Source organism: Oryzias latipes, chromosome 2 (assembly GCF_002234675.1).
Source record: "Oryzias latipes chromosome 2, ASM223467v1".
Classification (NCBI taxonomy): domain Eukaryota; kingdom Metazoa; phylum Chordata; class Actinopteri; order Beloniformes; family Adrianichthyidae; genus Oryzias; species Oryzias latipes.
In genome coordinates, this window is record NC_019860.2 from 15,247,700 (window position 1) to 15,269,088 (window position 21,389).

Genomic DNA, 21,389 nt, shown 5'->3' on the forward strand with positions numbered 1-21,389 from the left:
CAGTGAAAAGAATTGTTTAAAGTGAAGACTGCTCAATCTAAATTCAAGATCGTTGAGACTAAAGTCAAGATTGTCGACTCCAAAGCCAAGATAACCAGCCTAAAGTTAAGACTGCTCAGTCCAAAGTTAACATGATTGAGGACTCAACCATATTTCCCAGGAACAAAGTCAAAACACTCGGTCCAAAGTCAAAACTATTGAGCTTGAAGTGAGAACCACTGAATGTCAAATCAAGATTGTTAGATTGTCTTCTTTTAAATCTAAAGTCAAAAATTTCAGACTGTCGATAGTACTAAAGTCCATGAGGTGTAATAATAATAATAATAATAATACATTTCTTTTAAACCCGCCTTTCAAAACACCCAAGGTTCAAAACAACAGGTTCAAAAAGTAAAACACGATAAAATCAAAACATATTAAAAAAAAAAGTGTAAGTCAAGATCTGAGCAGATGAGGTTTAAACTTGAAAACCCGCAAGTATAAGATGTACTTAAAAAAAGACCGCAAATGTAAAAATACACTCCTTCCTTTGGTTTGTAGTTCAATCCCTAGCTTGTGCAAATGTAAAAGAATAAAAACGTATTGCGTGTGAATGTACCTTCAGCGGTTGGGCTTCCTCTTCGTCCGATTCCTTAAATTCAATACAAACAGCAATGTTCCTCGCCTGAAGACAAGAGTGGAACCGCATTAGGCAGATTACATTAAAACCCAACCAGGCACTTCTCCCTTAAGGAATTATGGGAGAAGTGCCTAATTGATTAAAACAATCTGCATTAATGTATTCATCAGAAGCTGCTCCTCTACAGAAACATAATTCCATCCAGTGATCTAAAGCTTGAGGTTGATGCCAAAAGGTCTCAGACTAAACAGGAAAACCAATCAGCTGATGATGTGAGAAGGTCTGCCAGAACCAAGAATCCAATTCTGAACAAACCATTTCATCATCATAGAAACATTGCTGTACTTACCTTTGCAAAGGATTTCTGCCCGTCATATTTGAGGTGTTTGGGGTACACATAAAGGTGGTTTTTATAGATGGTAAAAGGTTGGGAGCACTTTGCGATGCAAGGGACAAACTCGTCCACCTCTAGAAGGGTACTACCCGACCCGTTTGCTTCAAAGTTCTTCAAAGGGATGTAGGAGGAAGTGAAACAGTCTACAAACAAACCAACAGTTCAAGAGTTAAACATGGATGATGAGATGGGATTTGTTTACATGGTTGAGGGGTTTACTTGTCACATCCGGGGCCACGCTATCAATGGTGACATCTAAGTTTCCTAAAAGTACAGGAAGTTTGGCCATTTTCTCTGGTCTGTAGGGAAAACAGAGGAAGGGAAATCCAGTTACAGATATATCAAGGCAAGCGAGAGACGGTTAGAAAAAAAACAACCTACTTTCTGAAGTCAGTGAGCAGTTTGAACATGTCTTCGTCGGACAGCTTGCTGCTGTCCTGTCTGTAAAGAGCTGAGAAACGAGCGCTTTTGTCCAGAGTTCCAGATGCATCTTTAAACACGAACCTACAACCAAAAATGGGTCAGGCTGACGGGACGTTTCATGTTTATCGCTGTTAAAAAAAAAAACGTGTTCTAGTGAACTTTTACCGTGCAGCCCAGGCGAATGGCATCCTGTACTGCCCAAGTCTGCTGCAAGCTGTCTTTGCATTCTTCAGCACCTTTTGTGCAATCTAAACAATAACGTTCATTTAGTTTAGTCTAAATGAAAGAAAATGTATCATAACCTGAAATAAAGCCGCACAAACTCCTCATCTACACGCTGCGTACCTTGGTGGAGTCTGAACTCCTCATATACGGTTCAGTGCAGTGGGTGATCCCCCCTTGTAGGACTTTCTCTATTCTGGCCACCAGGAAGATCTCAGGATGGGGGCAGGTAACTGAAAACACCCCCTGCGTGGGGTATTCAAGAGCACGCTCCTGCAGCTGGGTGCTTCTGCGGCTTCCCACGGGACCGTCGGTGCCGTTACTGCCGTTGATTTGCAAATCTGGCCCCGGACTTTGCGTCATTTGTCGAACCAGAGGGTGGTTGAGGTCCACGTGGAAGTCTGCGGAGATCTTTCGACTGTTCTGGACGTCAAACAGGGACAGGACCACATAAAAAGGCTCTACCTTTGTTTGTGGAAAAAAAAAAAAGACAAAAAGGAGGGAAAGTACTTTAGTTCTGCAAGCTAGATTGGGAAAACATAGCAAGAGAGATAGAGAGAAGCGTCTACAGGCCCTAATGCACTTTAAATTTGGTGTCAAGACAAATGCATTCGTGCATTTCCCTAACAGAATCCACTCGAGTGTTCGTGTGCAAGGCGGCTCATGTTAGAGGGCAGCATGGAAGTTAATAGCTGTTGTTTCCCTGCAGAGTTCTGCTTCCACACTGGAGCGACAGCAGGAAACCAGCATGATCTTAACGCCCTGTGAGAATGGATGTCATGGCAACAACCCACACTTTGGACCACTGATGTGGGACCAGCCACCTGAGGAACCTGTGATGTCCTCTTGTTATCATACACCTGCGTATCTTGTCATTAAAAAGCACTTGAAGGAAAAACCCACATTGGTCGTTGGGCCGCCTTCGTTCTCCGCAACGCAACCCTGAAGGTTGAAGGACAGGTTGTGACAGCTGACCAGGATTCTCTTCCCGAACTTTTCCTCGAACTGACGCACGTCTGGTTCGATCCCAGAGAAGTCCAGTTTCTGTAGAGACGTCAACGAATAAGCGCAGAGTTTTTTTTAGAAACCACGATCCACAGAGAGCGCCGGGTGAAAGAGACAAACGTCACCTGTGTGTCAGGATCTAGAGTCAACAGCTTCAGGCGAGCTTCACTCCTCATTTTTGACTCAATATCTCTGGCAGTCTGCAGGGGAAGAGAAGCTCAAGTTAGACTGAAAAACAACCGATAGATGCCCTCTACATTTTGGAATCAATCCAGTCCTTAAAACCACAAATGTAGTAAAAGCTGTTGACACTATGTCAAATACTTTGTTCAAGATATGAAAAAAAAAAAAGCTATATGAAAAATTATGGTTGTTTTAAAACACATTTCATTCATTCAACTTCATGATTTTGCTTCTTTGGCGTTTTTGTGTAGCTGTAGTTTGTTTTTGCAAACACTACCCCGCCAGCAAACTATATGTTCAGGCTAAGCGCATTTTAAATTTTGATTATTCACGTGCCTCTTAAGAGAGAGGAAAAAAAACTTCTCCCAGGAAGGAGCCGCTCTCGTCGTTCACTCTGAAGAGCCGCACTGAGATTCTCAGGCTGAGAGCTGTTTCATTCGCGACCGAGACAAACTGGTTGCTTCCCGCTCCTGTAAGAATTTGATCCTGTCCCATTCCTTTCCCGTGATTAATGGCAGAGACGACTCTCATCCTACGGGCATCTAGGGATGGGTACCGTGCCCCGGTTTTGAACCAGCCCCAGGGGCCGCATTCTTCAAGACCGCAGTATCGTTAAGATCTGACCTGAACGGTTCTGCTATCGGTACTGGAGAAGTTACTTTTTCTTTTTTTTTTTTTGTGTCCCACAAAATATAAGCGTTATCTGCCATATTGAACTCACCAAGTCAGTCAATTTTCCGTTAATTAATGATGATATTAATTTCGGTATTCTCGTTGAAGCGGAGAGCTCTTTCTGTCTATTTGTGTGCACGGGGGGCGGGGCTGTTGTTCAGACGCCGCACGCGCACACACACACAAGACAAGGCAGCGCACACACAGTCAGTGGCGATCTTGTAGGGGACACGTGAGCGCCCTAGACTAAGAACTAACGTTTCTGCGTAAAAATTATTAAGTTTGCCTACCATGCTGTCACCTTGCTACTACGATGACCGTATGTTGCGCTGTTTGTGCAGAACAGGCTGGGGCAGCGGGAGGGGGGTGGGGGGCGTTGCACGCGGAGCATACAACAAACAGGTAGAGAGGCGGGGCTTAGACTCACCGCTTATGATTCCAGACCCGCGACAAACTATCAGCTGCTTCCTAATACTTAATAATAATTAATAACTAATGATAGTTGTCATCCGTAAAATTAATATCATTTATTGGGTTTACTGGATTTAAAGAAAAATAAATGGAGTTGGCAAAATAGAAAGGAGTCTGCATCAAAGTGAATTTGATTCCATCATCTAACTTAACTTAACTTAACTCTGGTGTTTGACAGACAGAAAAGTCTATTCAAGGTTGTGGAAAATGGACAAAAGATCAAATGAAACATCACACTCATAAATAATAAAAACAATTAGTTTAAATAATTAAATAAATATCCTGTCTGGAACATTCTCATGTATAAAGTAAAATGTTTTGTTAAAAAAAACAATGTTGTTGCATAGTGAGGAAATAAAACACTTTATGTTCTTAATTCGTTATTTATTTATTTATTTATTTATTTGCGTCCTCAAAAAGTATCGATAAGAGTACCGATAAGAGTAGCGGATCGATAAGCAGTATCGATAAGAGTAGTAGTATCGTTAAAACCTTAACGATACCCATCCCTACGGGCATCCCGACAAAAGGTCATCCTGTAGTTTGTAGTTCATTTAGGGTTCTCCAATGCTATCTTGCAGGTAACCTGCTTAGGTAGTAAGACTAGTTGTACTCAGTACTTAGGGATCAAATCTGACTTTTTGAAGCAGCTTTGAGTCTAAATGAATGTGAGCCAATAAATATGTGAAGAAGACTTCTTCCCCATCTGCATTATAAAGTTCTGAAACATCAGATGTCCAAAAAAAAACACAGCAGTGGTTCTGATTTTTTTACCTGAAAAGTGTCTTGAAAAGCTCCAGAAGAAAGGTCTGTCTTTCCATGTTCTTCCTCTGTTAGAAAAGCCAAAGTTCGCTCTGTTAGCTGATAATTAAGTTGCAGCGAAAACACTGAGTACAAAGAAGTTTGAAAAAGTGGACAAAACTAGACCATCGTGCAAATCTCCATTTCTCTTCTCCTGCATGGCCTGCTCGAAGCTGCTGTGGAGAATCTTGTTGAGAGTGCCGATCCACTCCTCCATTTCTGCATCGCTGTCTGCAGCCAGCAGGAAGGTGCTCTTGTCCTGCATCTTCAGCTCGAAGGCAAACCGCCGCACTTTGCTGTTCTGAGAGGGGGCACGCAGCGGAAAGAAAAGCTGCAACTAACCCTACAAGGGATGAGGAGTCCAAACTAGGAGCACGTTCAGGTGATAGTACCTGCACGACCCCCATGCAAGAGTCCAGGAAGATGGTTCCTTTGGGCTCCTTGGAGGTGTTCTCGTCTTTGTAGAAATTGAGGTTGTAGGATCCATCACCCAGCTGGGCCAGATGGAAGTATCTCCTCTTGAAGGACTACAAGGGAAAAGAAGATGATGGGTGGATTTTTAGGAAAAAAAACTGACCATAATTTCAGTTGTTGGGAAGAACAGGAAAAAACGTCAGAAGCAGTTGTCTGCTGTTTAAAGGGCTGTGGTGGCTCATGAGGCTCAGCCGTCCACTTAACAGGAGAGTGGTAATCAATTCCTGGCTGTAGGCAAAACACTAAACCACACATTTGTGAGTTTGTTGAAGTGCTTGTTTTTCAAAGTGTTTGCAAAAAAACACAAAGCAGCCATTAGAAATTTGGAAAAACTGCAATAATGAAGCAGAACACTGGAGAGTAGTACAGAATCTTTAGCTAAAACAGAAAGCATGCTATTGCTAATAACTCCTACTTACATTGACTTGATTTATTTTAGGAAACATAGATAGGAAAAGCTGCAATAACACAGCTAAACACTAGAGGGCAGTGACGAATCTTTAGCTAAATTATATAAGGAGCGCATAATGAAGAATATATTGCTAATATTCGTTACTCACGTTTATTTTTAGTCATTTAAAGAAACCATAAAAGTACAACGAAGGATTAAACACTAGGAAAACAGAAACAAAATCTTGAGAAAAAGTCAAAATGTGACAAACATGAAATTGTAAATTTACGTCGTAATTTTACAAGGAAAAAGTCAAAGTTGTTATTTCATTTTACAAAGTTGTATATTTAAAAAAAAAAGTAAAGCAGATTCAGCGAGAGTCTTCAGTACTGGGATTTTTTTGAATTGTCTGCAACATAAATTAAACGGATAATGTAAAATTGCTTTTATTGAAACACTAACGGCTTAATTTGATCATCTGTAAAAGTAAGACTTTTTTCTGCATAGATTCACAACTTTACTCTCGTAAATGGTTACATTCTTTAATTCCTAATTGTACCAATATTTTCTTTTAATTCTACTATTTTATTCTTGTAAAATTTTACTTTTTTCTTATAATTTTAAAACGTTATTCTCGCAAATGGTTACAATTTGTTTTTATTCCTTTTTTTTTCTTTTTTTCTAAACTTGTTCTGTCCAACAACTGAGCAAACAGATTAGAGCTGATGCCTTTTGTTTTGGACAGGGTTTATGTGTTTATTCCTAATTGTACCACTTTTTTCTCATGATTCTGTTACTTTGTACAACTTACAAACTTACTTACAACTTTATTCTCATGCATTTGTATTTTATGGTGAACCTGAGACTCTGTTTTACTTAAGTGAGTTATCATCTGCATATTTGAGGCAAAACTCTTTCATTTTATTTGTAAAGTATGAGAAACAGTCGTGTTTTGTTTTTGTTTTTTTACTTAAGCTATACAGGCTACACTAGCACCTAGCACAATGCCAGGTAGTGAGTAAAAAATCCTTTAATGTAAAACTTAGAAGTTGGTGCTAAAATGTAGCAAATATTTCCCATGCCTGTTGATATAGTCTGTGTAAAATTGTAGTATTTCACAAAACGTGACTTCATTATATGGCAGTAAATATATGTGAGACATCTGAAGACACACTACAGTTTTTTTTACCCGCATGGTCACACTGATGGCGCTGTTCATGTTGCCTTTGTACAACCAACCATGTTTGGACACCCCTCCCTTCTGGGACCCAAGAGAAGCTGCATCCTGCAGGAAGTATTCAAAACGCAGAACTTTAAAAACAATATCTCACGCCTTGTTATTGTTTTTTTTATATATATTTGTCAGTGCTTGCAAGCTTTTTTCCACACATGCCATGTCATCTGAGAACAGGTGAAGTAAAGGTGGAGGTACTGAATTCCTTTTACCTCATCTTTTTCCACATCTTCATCCACCTCAAACAAATGAGCTGTAAGTTTCTCAGGTCGTGGTATCTTACTGAAAGCAGAAACAAAATCCCCATTTAGTCCATCATTCAGTTCAGAATTAACACCAGCCGTAAAGGGAGGAAAAATTCGCCGTAATGGGTACAGTTGGACGACTTGCTCAGGGGCGCTTTGGCTAATTTGGATGCTGGGGTAACCCTGGTTACCAGCAAAGATATCAAACTTTCTAGCCAGACAGTACTTTTTTGGTCTTTAGCAAAAGCTGCAACCATATCTAAGATTATTATTTTTCTTTAGCAATAAGATAGGCTCAGTTTTCTCACCAGAGTATGACAATTTGGGACTACTGGAAGACAAAATACTACATGATATTTGTTGGATCAGAGACAAATTTAACAGGAATCGATCAAAAACCGAAGACTGTTCCTTGAACTTTATGCATTCATTTCCCCCTGGATTCTCGTGCACACTGCCGGAATCTTGTTAGAAATAAATAAGTGTTGCGCAACATTTTCTGTGCCGGAAAGATTTCTCATTTAGGGTTTTTTAAGTCAGTCTCAGTTTCTCTCTGTGGTATATTACATTTAGAACGGTTCAGAGTTAATATATTGGCTTTAATTTTTCATATTTTGACTCTTGATTCTTCTACGTGTTTAAATTTGGGTGCAAAGATTGACATATCTTAGGTCTGTAGCTTTTATTCTAAGCAATCTAGAAATAATTTTTCAAATTAGGAGCAGTGTGAGGTTTGGGTGTTTCTGGCCCAATGACGGTAACTTTGATTTGAACCTCTAACCATCCGGGTTGGCAGCCAGGTAGCTGATCCCATCGAGCTTAAGTCATCCCAGCACAGATATTCTACAGCGAGACGATCGACTTAGTCAAACAAATGATGCCCAGTGGAGGGAAAATGTAACCAGCTGACCAATAGTCACAACTGCCCTTTCGGGTGGATACAGGCTGTCTGCGGGTAAAAAAATGGGCAAATCTGTACAGGTGGCCCATACAAAATATCAAAGTCGTAGATTGCTCGATGAGCTCATAGAGAGAAACATTTTTTTCTGCGGACATGTTGCAAACGACTGGTCGTAGTGAACACTTCCTGCAACAAGGGAAGTAGGCGAGAGGCAGGCATGTCGTACAAGTTTTTTCCTTTTCTTCAACACCATCAAATAGTGTGTTTACGTGATAAGCGTGGGGATCCAAAGGGTGTCTCATGGACACCTATGTATCATCTCCAGCATTTGCGGCGGTCAGTAAGGAGCCAGTTCTCGCACCTTACTGTTACCAGAGCGTGCACTATACGACGGCGTCACCTGAACGTCATAAGAGGTGTGCAACTTTCATTAGCATTACGAATACTTCACGATACATTTACCACAAGCACGAAAATCTTTCGCTTGAGGAAACCGCAAGTGGCTCCTCTCTACAACCCTCTACAGCACTTACCGTATGTCAAACTCAGACCCCAGGCCAAATTTGGCCCGCAGTGTAGTTATAATTGGCCCGCGAGATCATATCAAATGTGCATTAGAGCTGGCTTGCGGTATATACTGTACCACTAATACTACAAATCCCACAATGCTTTGCTAGTACGTTGGAGCACAGTCGAAACTGGCAAGCGCTCCTTTAATCTGTTTACAGTCACTGACAGCCATGCTCCAGTCACATCGGACAAATTCATTTCACCCTCCACAAAAATGGCCAAACGAAAGATGGACAACGGGAGATTTCAAGACAGGCCTGCAAAAATACTAGGTTTTCCTCGGCTCAGAGCCTGACCACGGACATTGATGAACTTGCGTCTAAGAAAAGATGCCAGGTATCTGGCTTAGACCTATGTTTCTACTGCAAGGTAGTTGAAATGCTACGTTTTTATTGAATGGCATTATTTTTTGGTTATTTTGTTATTGGTTTTGAAAAAAAAGATTTTTACTTTAAAATAGGAACTTGAAAGGATACAGGGCGAGACATACTTTATTTATTTATTTATTCATTTAAATAAGAAGAAAAAATGTATCTTTTATTTGAAAATGGAATTTCTCATGTGTTTGTAATATCAAGCTCTGGTGGTTCCAGATTCTGTGTTTAATCAAAACTAAAGTTTGTTTCCATACGAAAAGGTTACAACATTACATATCAGTTGCATTTCATTTTTCGATAAATATTGAATTTGGCCCGTGACTTTACTTTGCTGCTTAATTTTGGCCCGCTGTGAATTTGAGTTTGACACCCCTGCTCTACAGGCTTGGACAACCCCAAAACCTGCAGCACCGGCTCAGGGGTGGACCCGTACGGGTGCACGAGACTTTGGCTTTACCTACAGATTGCTGTTGCAGCCAATTATAAGTTGATCGTCAAGTACTGGAAGGACTTGTTTGTACGTTAATTATTTAGTGCATCTTAGTTTCTGTTGAGATCGACTCTTCACTTCTTAAGTGGCTTAAGCAGTATTGATTTGTTTGGACCAAAAACGAATTACATTTACTTTTTTCCAATGTAAAGTTTCTGAGCACGCTCAGTTTAGAGACTTGTGTTCGCTTAGCTAATCGGAATTTGAACTATTACCTTTCAAATCTGCTTTTCTGTTTTATTTTGAAAGGGAGTTTTGCTGTCCTTGGCTTCACTTGTGGTTTTGGTTTTTGGTTAAAAATAACAAACATAACATAACAATACTTTACTATTAAGGTTGCAATGCGTATTTTGCTTTTTCTAAACACATAAAAATATCTATTTTACCTTGTTTCTCTGACTAACTGACATGCTGGCAGTTTGGCCTTTGACCTGAACCAGGCCCAGCCGTCGTCACAAGTTCTTGTTTTGTCTGTGTTTAAACTTTGCACGCGCCATCTGCGAAGCTCGTTCGTGTCCTCATTGACAGGGGGCTCCTTCCGAAGGCACGCCGTGCATTTTGGAGCGTTCCACTTTGTTTTAATAGTTTTCATCAACGGGGCTCCCAGAATAGTTCTAAGTTTTATGCAGGCAAAAACAGGAAGCTCTCCATTGTTGTGAAGGAGGAGCTCCCGGGCAGATATCCAGCTTTCTAGGGGTTTGGACAAATCACAGACAGGGCTGTAAACAATCAGGTAAAAACACACAGATTACCAACAGGTATCGGAGGGAATCTGCGTGATTATTCGCTTAATTAATGGATTCAAATTTATAATATGACCCCTAATTTTTTTTTTTAGATTTAAGTAAAACAAGTAGAATTTATGTGTTTGCAGAAAAAAAAACATTTATTTTTAAACCTCATGGTCAGTTTAGCACAAATATTCCCCCCTGTCCTCATTTTTTGAGTGTGCATGATGGCGAAGATAGCCATAGAGCAGCTCTGTGGGCTTTTAACACAGTACAGTGAAAATGCAAGTCTCAGCAAAAAGCCCATCCCATTCACGTACGCACGCACTCACTTTGGGAGCTGGCGGAAGTCTCCGGAATACTCTTCATACTTGTAGTTGACCACGTGCCAGTCAGACTTGTACGTTTTGATGCACTGGAGAGACAGAAGGAGAGAACAAGACAAAGACGTCAGACATTGGAAAAGACGGTCGGTCAAACTTGAGCATTTTCACCAGATCAGACAAAAACACTGCAACACACAGTCTGACAACAGAAAATAATAAAAAGGCAACCCTTTCTTAAAGAAATACAAACTATAAATGGTATTTTTCAAAGCAACATCATTCATTTTCATTTAAAATGAACCAACCCGATGGAAGAACACCACTAACATTAGTCGGCTACATTAGCTCCAACTACAACAAAATAATTTCCACTTACAGTTTTAATGAAACTTATGGCAAATATTGTTTTTAAAAAGAGCTACTAATTTTAAAAACTAATAGAAAGATTTAGAGGAAAACTTAAAAATACAAATAATAATAAAAATATTTTAAAAAAAGGTCTAAAAACATGGAATGTTTTAAACAACAAAATACATTTAGAAAATTGTGTTTTTTAACATTTATCTTCAAATAAATCATCACAGATCAGTTTTTGTGAGTGATTTATACAATAATTGTTCAAATTTGTACAACTTAGAACCAAGTTAGTATATATATACATGTATATTTGTGTAATTTGTTTTGTTCTTAAACAGTTTTGACTAAATTTATGTAAAAACGGTTACATTTTTAGGCAGGATACGCTCGATAAAGACACACAAAGACATAAAAAAAATCCGAACTATTCATTTAAAAATGAGCACACACATAAAATTAGCATATTTAAAATGTGCAAATATTATGTATATGTTTGTGTGCTCATTCAGGAAATGTCTTGTAATGTTTTTGTTCCTGGTAAAATACAAAAAAAGCTTTGTGGAAATAAAGAAAAATATTAAAATATTGCAATTCTATTGATTCATTCTGCTTGTTTCCTTGATGACGTTATTTTAAATAATAAGTTGTTGTTTCTACAAATATTCAAATATATTTATATTTATATTCAAATATTGTCCTTTGTTTAAAACTTTTGTAAAATTCTTTTTGCTGATACTTTACCAAATTGGATGGCTGTAAATACACATTTTTTCCATCTCAAAGCTACAACTTTGGAGGTTTATTTAATAAGGAGTTTTTTTTAATTGTCATTTGACTTGGTGCATTATCAGGTCAAATATTTCTGCAGCAGAAGGGAGCAGCTGTGAAAACAACTATTTATCTGAGGTGGAGTGAGCCAAGCGCTCACAAAAAAACAGGACCGACACACTGAAACCACATTTTGACGAAACGCCACAGCCTCTCCAGATGTTATGATGTAATTTCTGCAGTTGGGGAGTATCGCTTATCCCTTTTTTTCAGGCCCCACTCCACCGAAACGAGCTGCCCTGAAACAACATGATACGAACTCCGGGCTGGATCTGCTGCAGCCTCACGGTCGGAAAACACGCATGGGTGGAGACAAACACTGCGAGGTCAGCTAAAGGCCGCCCGCATGAAATGCTGCTGAGGGGAAGTGGAACCCAAACAGTGTTAGGATGAAAACAAACAGGGCATTCGGATGTGATGGAAAGCAGGCGCAGAGATAAGGGAGCAGGTGAGGCGGCCTTTCGTCCAGGTGAGAAGCTGCGTTTACCTCTTGCACAAACAAGGAGCAGGCCTCCTTCTCGGCGGTCTCGGGCACGGTGGAGAACAGAGTGCGGCCCTGACGCCGCAGGGTGGAGATCTGAGGGGAGAAGCAGAAGGAAGGCATGAAGGAAGCGGCACATCCGCCCTGGTGGCTCCTCGTCACGACTACAAGGAAGTTTATTGATCCCTAAAGCAAACCCTCAGTCAAAGGAAGGTCAGAGGTCGGGGCTGGGGGGAGCAGCCCCCCTGAAGCGGAACACTTTGTCTGATGTAACAAAAACATCTGCAATATTAGTTAAAACATATTATTGGGTAACAAAGTTCTCTTTTGCTGTTTTATTTAAAAAATAAAATAAAATAAAAGACAAAACATCTTTCAGAAGTCAGAACTCTGTCTCCCCCTCTGGTCACCGGCGGAACTGTCTCCAGAGTTTTTAATGCCCTACAGCAGTGGTCCCAAACCTTTTTGTCACCGCGGACCGGTACAACGCAAGACACGTTTACCACGGACCGGTGGGGGGGGTTGAGGTGCAACTTTATTAGCGGTGTCCTCGTAACGTCACACCAACAACAGAACATCACATGAGCAACATCGGGGTGTATCACATGATGTTTGGTGTCGCGACTTTGACGTGCGTTGAGTGTGACGGATGTAACAGAGAGAATCCGGTCACTTTTCAAAATAAAACGTTTTTTTCGAAAAAACAATACAATGGAAATCATTTTTCTTTCTGTGCGTCCCGGTGCCAAATGTCCCGCGGCCCGGTGGTTGGGGACCACTGCCCTACAGCTCCCAGCATCCCCAGCGCAAACTTCCTGGATGCCGCACACTTGACACTCATTCACTCAATCAACTACAGCATTCTTAAGCTCTGCACTGTGCCACACTGAGTGCAAAGTATTGCCTGTCCCACTCTGCCTTCCTTACTAAGCATTTTATTTGGACCTGACCTTCTCTCTCCTGACTCTGTATCTGACACCAGTTTTCCTGCCGCCTGCCCCGACTCTCTCCATCAAGTCCTGGCTGCCTGACCCTGATTTAGCTTTGTGGGTTTTTAGCTAAGCTAACAAACCTGCTGCATTTGGAACCAGCCGTCTGCCTGTTTGTGTGACAAAATCCTTCATAGGTCGTCGTTAAGTTTGTAGAATTGGGCTACAATAATAATAATAAAAATAATGGTTCTAAATTTGTCGTTAGAAAGATGCTTTCATTATTGCTGTAAGTTATTTAGTTTTTATCAAACACTGATACCGTAATCACAAGATGAAGTGGAGTTCCTTATAACCCTTTGACACTGGAGATGGCGACACCTACATAACAGACGCTCTTTGACATACTGTAAATCTGTACGCGATCACCGTGAATTCGCTCATTCTTAAACGGAGCAAAGAGGCTTTTTGTTTCAACTTTGCACAGATATGCAACACTTCACAAAGGCAAAGTTCAGTACCAGCTCAGTGGCCTTGTGGCAGAGTCTCCACCCCGTGACTGGAAAGTCGTGAGCTCAAATCCAGGCCAAGTCATGCCAAAGACCCAATGCCTCCCCTTCTTGACATCAGCATTAAAGGGTTGGATTGGGGGGTTAAACCATCCAATGGTTCCCGAGCGCGGCTGTGTCTGCAGCTCACCGCATCCCCCAGGGGATGGTTCAAATGCAGAGAACACATTTCACACACCTAGGTGTGCGACAGGTAACTTTGACTTTAAAGGTTTTCCTTAGCAATAGAAGCAGCTGACTGTGGAAACACTTCAGTACTGTAAAGTGTTGCATATCAGTGCAAGGGCGCTTTTCTACACTTCATAATCTGCTGGAATTACGTTTAATGACCCACTCCAGTAAAAATGGTGTTTTCGGTGTTTTTAATGTGTTCTTGTGGCATTTGTTCTCATGATGGAGGGCATATGTAAAGAAAATTAGGCTCAAAATTACATTTCTGACTTTTCTTTATCCAAATCACTGTGAATCAGGAGCAGACGAAAGAAATGCCACTGGGCGGGCCACAAGTGCCCTACTGCGCTCCATTCTGATGCGGCCAGTTGTAGACGACTAGATCCATGTACGCCTTTGCTGGAATCTGACTTAAAACTGTACGGCTGGATAGATCCAACATTGCTCGCCATTTGTACTGCACCGGTTATGTTAAAATGGGGGTTGGGGGGGGCTGTAAGCTAGGAGAAGAGCATGTAAACAGAGAGCTCTCAGCAACAGGGACAGGAAGAGAGGTACCAGCAGTCCCGCCCACAACTCAGGAGCTTTGCTGGAACTATGTTCTAGAAAACGACATAGGTTTTTGGATTTTGGCTACAACGACATAGTCATAATTTCAAAGACCACTAGGAACAACCTTTAAAATAGATCAAAAGATGACTAGAACGAGTCTTTAATTGAGTTAACAGTTGAAACGTTACAAATGTATGTTTTAAACTTGTCCCGTCCAGCAGTTGACCAAACAGATAAGAGCTGAAGGCCTCTTGTGTTGGACAGATTATAGTTACAATGGGGTGTTACGAATTTTTGGACATACAAGATGTAAATTCCTTTAAACCCCTTTTGTATGAAAGGGTAAACTTGATTTGAATAAACAATTTTTTTCCAAACATTTCGTCTTTGGGCTAGATAATGAAAAGAAAGAAGGGGTTAAAAAAAAGGAAATCAAAATTGGAGGATGAACAACGAAAAACAGATATAGAAAATTTTGCTTTTTTTTTTTCGACAAAGATCCCAGGGTTTGTGCTCGTCATTAAAAACTTAAAGCCCTCCAAAGCCTGTGAGGGGATAAGAACCATGCTGGGTCAGAACAGAAGATCCCTGCAGCGGCTGAGATCACAAGCTTTTCTGGGTTTGGAATGCCTCTGATTATCCCAGATTCTGTTGCCCTCGTGTCCCATTTCCCAGAATTCTGAGCGCGTTATAAGAAGTTATTATTTTTTTTAAACATTTGTACCCCAATTGTAAAAATAAAAATCTTTTTCAGTACATGTTTTCAGCTCCTATCGGCTCAGCTGTTGAGCAGAGCAAATACAAAATAAAAAAATAGAATCTAATATTACCCCAGTACTGACTTCAGCTTTATTACATACATGCAGCCAGAAAGAGCAGAATGAAAAAACCACTGGAAGCCTTCGGGGCTCAAAGGCTGTTGGCTTGGCAGGTCATCAGAGCTGCTGGAAGCTGCATTGCTACCACTTAGACTCAACTTAACCCACAACGGCGGGAGTCGAAGCGTGGCACACTGACCCGGTTTCAACAAAAAAAAACTCTCATTCTTACCGGAGGCGTGCACGCTCGTAGGAATTCTGCTCCTCCATTGAACAACCAGGCCAATACAGCCGCTGCAGAGGAGGTTTTATTAATGCCCAGAATGGGAATATTATGATAAATGTAGCTTTATTTTACAAAAACTAAACAGTTGAGGCAAAACAAATATACGTTCACGTGGGGAAATGTAGTTGAGAGACGCTGGTGTCATCAAAAGTATTTTATGAGTATTAACAAACTAAAGATTGTTGTGTTTGGTAGCATTTTACACATTCATACATAAGAATTTTAACCCAGAATTTGTGACATTTTTGTGATTCCAAGGGAAAAGTATATGGAGTTATACTAATGAAGTTGAGGCATCTGTAAAAGCGTCTTATCTAAAGCTTTGAAAACGTATTTCTAAAGACTATAAAACATTTTTATAGCTATACGTCCAACAAACTAATTTTTTTTCTCTGCAAAAATATTTCTGCACTTGGAAAGTATCCATTACATATGCACAGATTTCATTTAATTTCATGTGTAGACACTTTTAACAACAACAAAAAACACATCTGAAAGGAATAGAACTCCAGAAAAACAAAAAAACAGTTCAAGATTTAAAGCTTAAAAGTGAAATAAATGGTGCAAACTTTTTGGAACCTGCTCTATTCAGAAGCAAAACACAAGAGGTGTGGACCAGTTTATAAAAAAGAAAGAAAAGTTCTTGTCCTGTACAATTATATTTCTTCAGATTAAAGACCCCCTCAAATGAAAAATTGTGTTTCTAGCATTTTTACATGTCATTTTTCTCCTGAAGGAGGACAGTAAACGATAAGTTACCATTGGAAAATGCTTATTTGTGATGTAGAATGTACGAGTGGGGGCATAAGCTCCCTGCTCTGCTCCATTCTGATGCACCCACTTGTAGACAAATAGATTCATGTACATCTTTATTTCCCCTGGGTGACAGGAAAGGGGGGTGGAGTTGCTCCACTGCAACGGTCCTGCCCACAAATACTGGGTCTTCTGGAGATATGTCCTAGAAAATAACACCGATTTCTTTTTTTTCTTTTTTTTTTGCTAAAAAGGCGTGATCATAACTAGAAGGCCTCTGGGAATGTTTCAAAATAGATCGAAAGATCCAAGTGGGACTTTAAGGATCTACTAGAGTGTCAAAAGTGAGGCCATAGATTAAGACAAAACCCCAAAACCCATCAGAGCAGACTGGTTGGTTGAACAGTTCCCCAAAAAATCTGTCCAGACTGGCAGCTAAACTTTCATTGAGGCGTTTTTTTTCGTAGCGCACACAACCGCTGTGGTTGTCGCCGGAAGCTTATTGCTCCTATCCTCGGCCAATTAAACAGCATTTCTTTCACAGTCATCTCACCAGGCTTTGATAGTTCCTCCGGTTCAGAGCTGTGTGAACCCTCAGGCAGGAACTCTGTGAAACAGCAGCAGGCACAGAGCCACTGAAGCCCAGTTTAGCTTTTTAAGACAAAAAATGGATTGAAAAATGTCAAATTAAAAATAGTGTCTGTAAAAAAAAAAGGTGTTTCCAAAAACACTTCCCTCTATTTGGACAGTATTTGTCTATTAAGTCTATTAAATTACAACATGCAACTTGATACTCCATCACTCCATTTAGTAAATTAAAAGTTTTGACATGATTTGACAGTGTTTTGTAAAGGTTTCATCCAGTTTGACGAGAGAAAATCTATAAACTTACCACAAAAAAAGGTTAAAAAAAAAAAAATAGGATGTTCAATACAACAGAAATTTGAGAATGTAATAATTGTCAAAGAAATGAAGAAACTGGAATCCTTCTCTGCGATATCTTTTTTTCATGGGCATATCTATTATGGCAATTAAATACAATTTAAGGATATTACAGGACCCATTGTGGATAATTACACACAATAATAGTCGTCTCTGTTCTAGTTATATTATAGAATAAACAATATTACTTTTAAATTGGAGCAGAACGTTAAGCACTGACTTCCATAGTATCTTGATTTAATCAAAAACAAACATTATAATGACCCTAAAACACAATCATTTTAAATAGTTGAAAAATGAAACACAATATTTTGAATTGTTTACATAAGAAATTACTTTTGAGCACACAATTCCTGATTTTGCTTTAGTGTTTGATTACTAGTACCTCTGACAATTTAGAATATTAATATGACTCCCTACATGCAGTGAGGGCAACAAAGACTGTGTGCGTTTTTTTTTCAAAGTAAAAGACCATATTAGGAGTCCAAATAAACAGATATTCAATATTGCTGTGTTGCCCTGCAGAAAAAGATGCTAGCTGTTTAGCCCGTGATGCTAAAGGCCCGTACACACCGGGACGAATATTCGCCTGGAGTTATTCGCCAGTGTTTTTCAACCACGTTTTTTGTGTTCACACCCAGGCGATTTTCGCTGACGATGAGCCGAGTGAACATGCAATTTCATTCCTTGACATTAGATGGCGCTTAATATAAAACAGAAATACTCCTGTACACAACTTTACGCTTCTTAAAGTCGCTTTTCGCTCAGAAGAAGAGAGCAAGTATTTACGTGCTTGTCAGAATCATACAAAGAGAACATGAATATTTCAAGCACCAGTAGCTCCAACTGGTGCTTGGTTCGGGGATATTTTAGAATGTCCGTCATTATTTCGTCGTGGCAGTGTAGACGCTACTTGGCGTGTATCTTCTTCGCTGGTATGTGTGCTCAGAAAGGCAGTTTGATGTTTGAGCGCCCCCAAGTTGTGTTTTACTGTAACTTCAGAAGCTCCAGACAGGTGTGCAAAAGTGCCATTCTCATTGGTCGTATAGTTTTTGACGCGGCGCGTCGAACCAAAAAAACGAACCCGAGGCGTTTTTTAAAAAGTGACGCTTTGACGCGTGGCGTTTTTTCGCGTCGGTGTTCACACTCACATTGATGCCCTTTGTTTAGTCACGAGGCGTTAAACGTCAGCGAATATCGCGGGCGAAATTCGTCCCGGTGTGAACAGGCCTTAACATTTAAAATTGTTTGTGATAACTATTTCCAAAATAATTGACACGATTTTTTAACAAAATATTAGTTATTTTTGCCGTTCGTCTTCCTACCAGGAAGTAAGGGTGCTTTGTGGGTAACATCAGCCTAGAGTCGGCCTCGGCAGTGTGTCTGTGTTTCACCTAAGAAACACAAATAATGTCCGAACTTTTGCAAAAATGGATGTGCATATAAAAGGAAAGCGTTTTTCCGATCACTGCTAGCTCCATGGAGAAAGTGGGTATTTGTATTGGCCTGGGGGCGGAGCTGGCAGTGCAGACTATTCCAGAAGGAGGAGTTTCCTCACTTTGTGACATCACAATTTGAATACACATAAAAGGTCAAAATGTTGATTTTGCATGATACAGGGCCTTTAAGATTAAAGAACTTAAAAAATCAGAATAAGTTGAAAAACAAAACAAAACCTTAGCTAGAATTTAGCTTGAGCTAAATGCTACAGCTAAAAAATAAATATAAATTCTACAGAGAATTTATAATATTTGTTCATGTTTGCACTCAAAAACACAGAAGAATGACAAAAAACTCAATGTAAATAAGGTCGTTTAGAGGGTTAAACTGAAGTTTCTTGATTTCCCAGCATGCCTTTTGCTTATTCATCTCCAAAGTGAAGTATGCCTGTATCAACATTTTGATAGTTTTTGTTTGATATTCTTTCATGTTTGCCTGTTAGGACTTTTCAAATATAAACTTTTACATGCGTTAAAAGTAAACAGTATTTACAAATCTAACAGTAAAAAAAAAGGAGCCATGTTAACGTGTTTCAACGAGAAGATGGTTAAGTGATAACAATAAATACATGTAGATCTGTCTCCACATACGTTTTTACTATTGACATCACTAGTGCGCCTTAAAGTCCAAGAAATAAATGAATCGAGTTACCTGGAAGTCGTCTGTGGGGAACTGCAGCATGTCCCGTAGAACATCACTGATGATCTGGGTCTTCCTCTGGAGGAGAACATTCTCATAATCGAGAGGCTCTATTATCTTCGGTTTTACCTGATGAAATAAAAGGAAAAAAAATCCCTGCATTACTGATTATATATTTGGTATGTTTAAATGTCCAAGTTTGTTAACATTAGTGTTTTTTTAATAAAATGGATGGTGCGTCTCTATTAAAAAAGGGAGGCATTTAACATCTATAAATTATTTTTGTATGTTTTATTGTCTGCCCCACAGAATTTTACTTTTTATTGTCTTTCAAGGATGATTTTTTTAATTTTTCTTATATTTCATTTAAATTTTTTGTCTGTTTTTTTCAAATTTGTGTTTGAATTTAAGCAAAATAAAACTGATCACTTCACTTCTTGCTTTACTTGCATGACAATAATGTACAGGTTACACAGTAAAAGTGAAATTGACACGATTGTGAACAAGCTGCCATTGTCCCTTCACAATACATGTGCTGGACAGTTGCAGGGGGAGGAAATGGCACAGAGAGGGCAATGAATGAATGTGGGCCTGAAGAGAAGAAGATGTTGGAAGAGGAGGGTGATCCATGGTACCAGTCACAGAGTCATGAGCTCAGGACTGGATCTGGATACGAAAAGAGTTAACTGGCCAAGAGAATCCCAACTATAGCCTCCATTTAGGGGTCAGGAAAGACCAAACAGTATAATAGTAGTTTGATAACATCAACCGTCACATTAAGGAACTTATTTGCGTAGCTTTGCATTTAGCTTGGAGACAAACTGCATGTTGTGACTGAAAGCAGGAAACAGATACACAGGCTCTATCTGCAGAAAAAAAACAGTTGAATCGGGTTCAACTGGATTTACTCTATTTGAGCTTTTTTGCTTCCTTTAAAGAAAAAAACTCCTGGGTTCTTTATATGTTTGAAAAAAAGAAGGAAACAGGAACAGGAATAGGAAAAGTAGCTATGGTAAAAATCCAATCTAGGATAAATATGAATACAGATGGAAATATAATTCCAAACAAGATTATGTAAAAGAAATGACAGTTAAACTGAATTTGACTAAAAACTTTTTTTTTTAGCTTAAAAATGAGCGAGACCAGAATTTGCATGCCATGCACAGAACAAAAAACAGCCAAATGCGCAAGAAAAACAGGCAACAAATTTGGAAAATGTATTTTCATGCTGATGGAAAGGCTCCTATCTGCTTTTATTTTCCTTTAATTGCATTATAAAACTGACCTGTACAGGTTCTTGGGTCAATTGGACCCGTGGAGGGTCGTAGAGAGGAGCGGCTGCATTTTAATGACCTTAAGGAACGTACGATTTTTGCACATGTAGTAACTGCATCATGAAGTTTTTGTAAGTTGCACGCACTAATGACGTACGGGTGAGGCTGTCGTACGTCATAAGTGTGTACGATATCCTAAGCCCACACTGTACTGCTCCATGCATGGGGTGTGTAAAAAATACACAAGTGCCCGTAGGGCCCCCATAGGATGCCACACAAACTACCCTTTGATTGTCTAATGTGCAGGATTTGGGGGTCTTGAAAAAAATAAAGAATCCGTACAAAATGCCTGCATCTCACCTACTTTAAGTGTTTGCAATGATGTGTCGACTGCAGCATGGTCGTACCAAAAGATATGACCATTTTCGCCCTAAGGGCTCTAGAGTACTACAACCTTGTGGGCCACCTGCGTCCTCCATACAAATACTTATTTTTCACCTGCAGACCGCCTCTATCCACCCATAACCCGGTGACTAAGACTTTACATCATCGTGACTGGGTAGCTGCCATGTTTACGGCAATCTGCCAACGATGCTGGAAACCCAAACCAGGTCATGGTCTAATGTTCCACTCTAAACTAAGCATCACCGCTCTGAAGGGACAAAAGAGGTGTTCCCTCCAAACTCCCCTGATATCTATCAACTGGAACCAGTTGAGAGGAGGTTCAGTCCAACGAGACTTGCATTTATGGGAAACATCCCAGA

General features: G+C 39.9%; 1 protein-coding gene across 16 annotated transcripts in view; it reads right to left on the reverse strand.

Moving 5' to 3' along the window:
• LOC101167602 (dedicator of cytokinesis protein 9) overlaps nucleotides 1-21,389 on the reverse strand; it is a 76,311-nt gene that overhangs the window by 31,755 nt on the left and 23,167 nt on the right. For all 16 annotated transcript variants that reach the window (XM_023965140.1, XM_023965164.1, XM_023965170.1 and 13 more), the window contains exons 2-17: nucleotides 19,364-19,480; nucleotides 12,199-12,288; nucleotides 10,533-10,615; nucleotides 7,102-7,171; nucleotides 6,845-6,940; nucleotides 5,183-5,317; nucleotides 4,917-5,091; nucleotides 4,764-4,819; nucleotides 2,789-2,863; nucleotides 2,562-2,702; nucleotides 1,782-2,123; nucleotides 1,602-1,684; nucleotides 1,395-1,517; nucleotides 1,233-1,312; nucleotides 969-1,156; nucleotides 599-664 (exon numbers count right to left, since the gene is read on the reverse strand). In XM_023965140.1, the coding sequence (XP_023820908.1) occupies nucleotides 599-664; nucleotides 969-1,156; nucleotides 1,233-1,312; nucleotides 1,395-1,517; nucleotides 1,602-1,684; nucleotides 1,782-2,123; nucleotides 2,562-2,702; nucleotides 2,789-2,863; nucleotides 4,764-4,819; nucleotides 4,917-5,091; nucleotides 5,183-5,317; nucleotides 6,845-6,940; nucleotides 7,102-7,171; nucleotides 10,533-10,615; nucleotides 12,199-12,288; nucleotides 19,364-19,480 (1,920 nt within the window). The remainder of the gene's footprint in view (nucleotides 1-598; nucleotides 665-968; nucleotides 1,157-1,232; nucleotides 1,313-1,394; nucleotides 1,518-1,601; nucleotides 1,685-1,781; nucleotides 2,124-2,561; nucleotides 2,703-2,788; nucleotides 2,864-4,763; nucleotides 4,820-4,916; nucleotides 5,092-5,182; nucleotides 5,318-6,844; nucleotides 6,941-7,101; nucleotides 7,172-10,532; nucleotides 10,616-12,198; nucleotides 12,289-19,363; nucleotides 19,481-21,389) is intronic.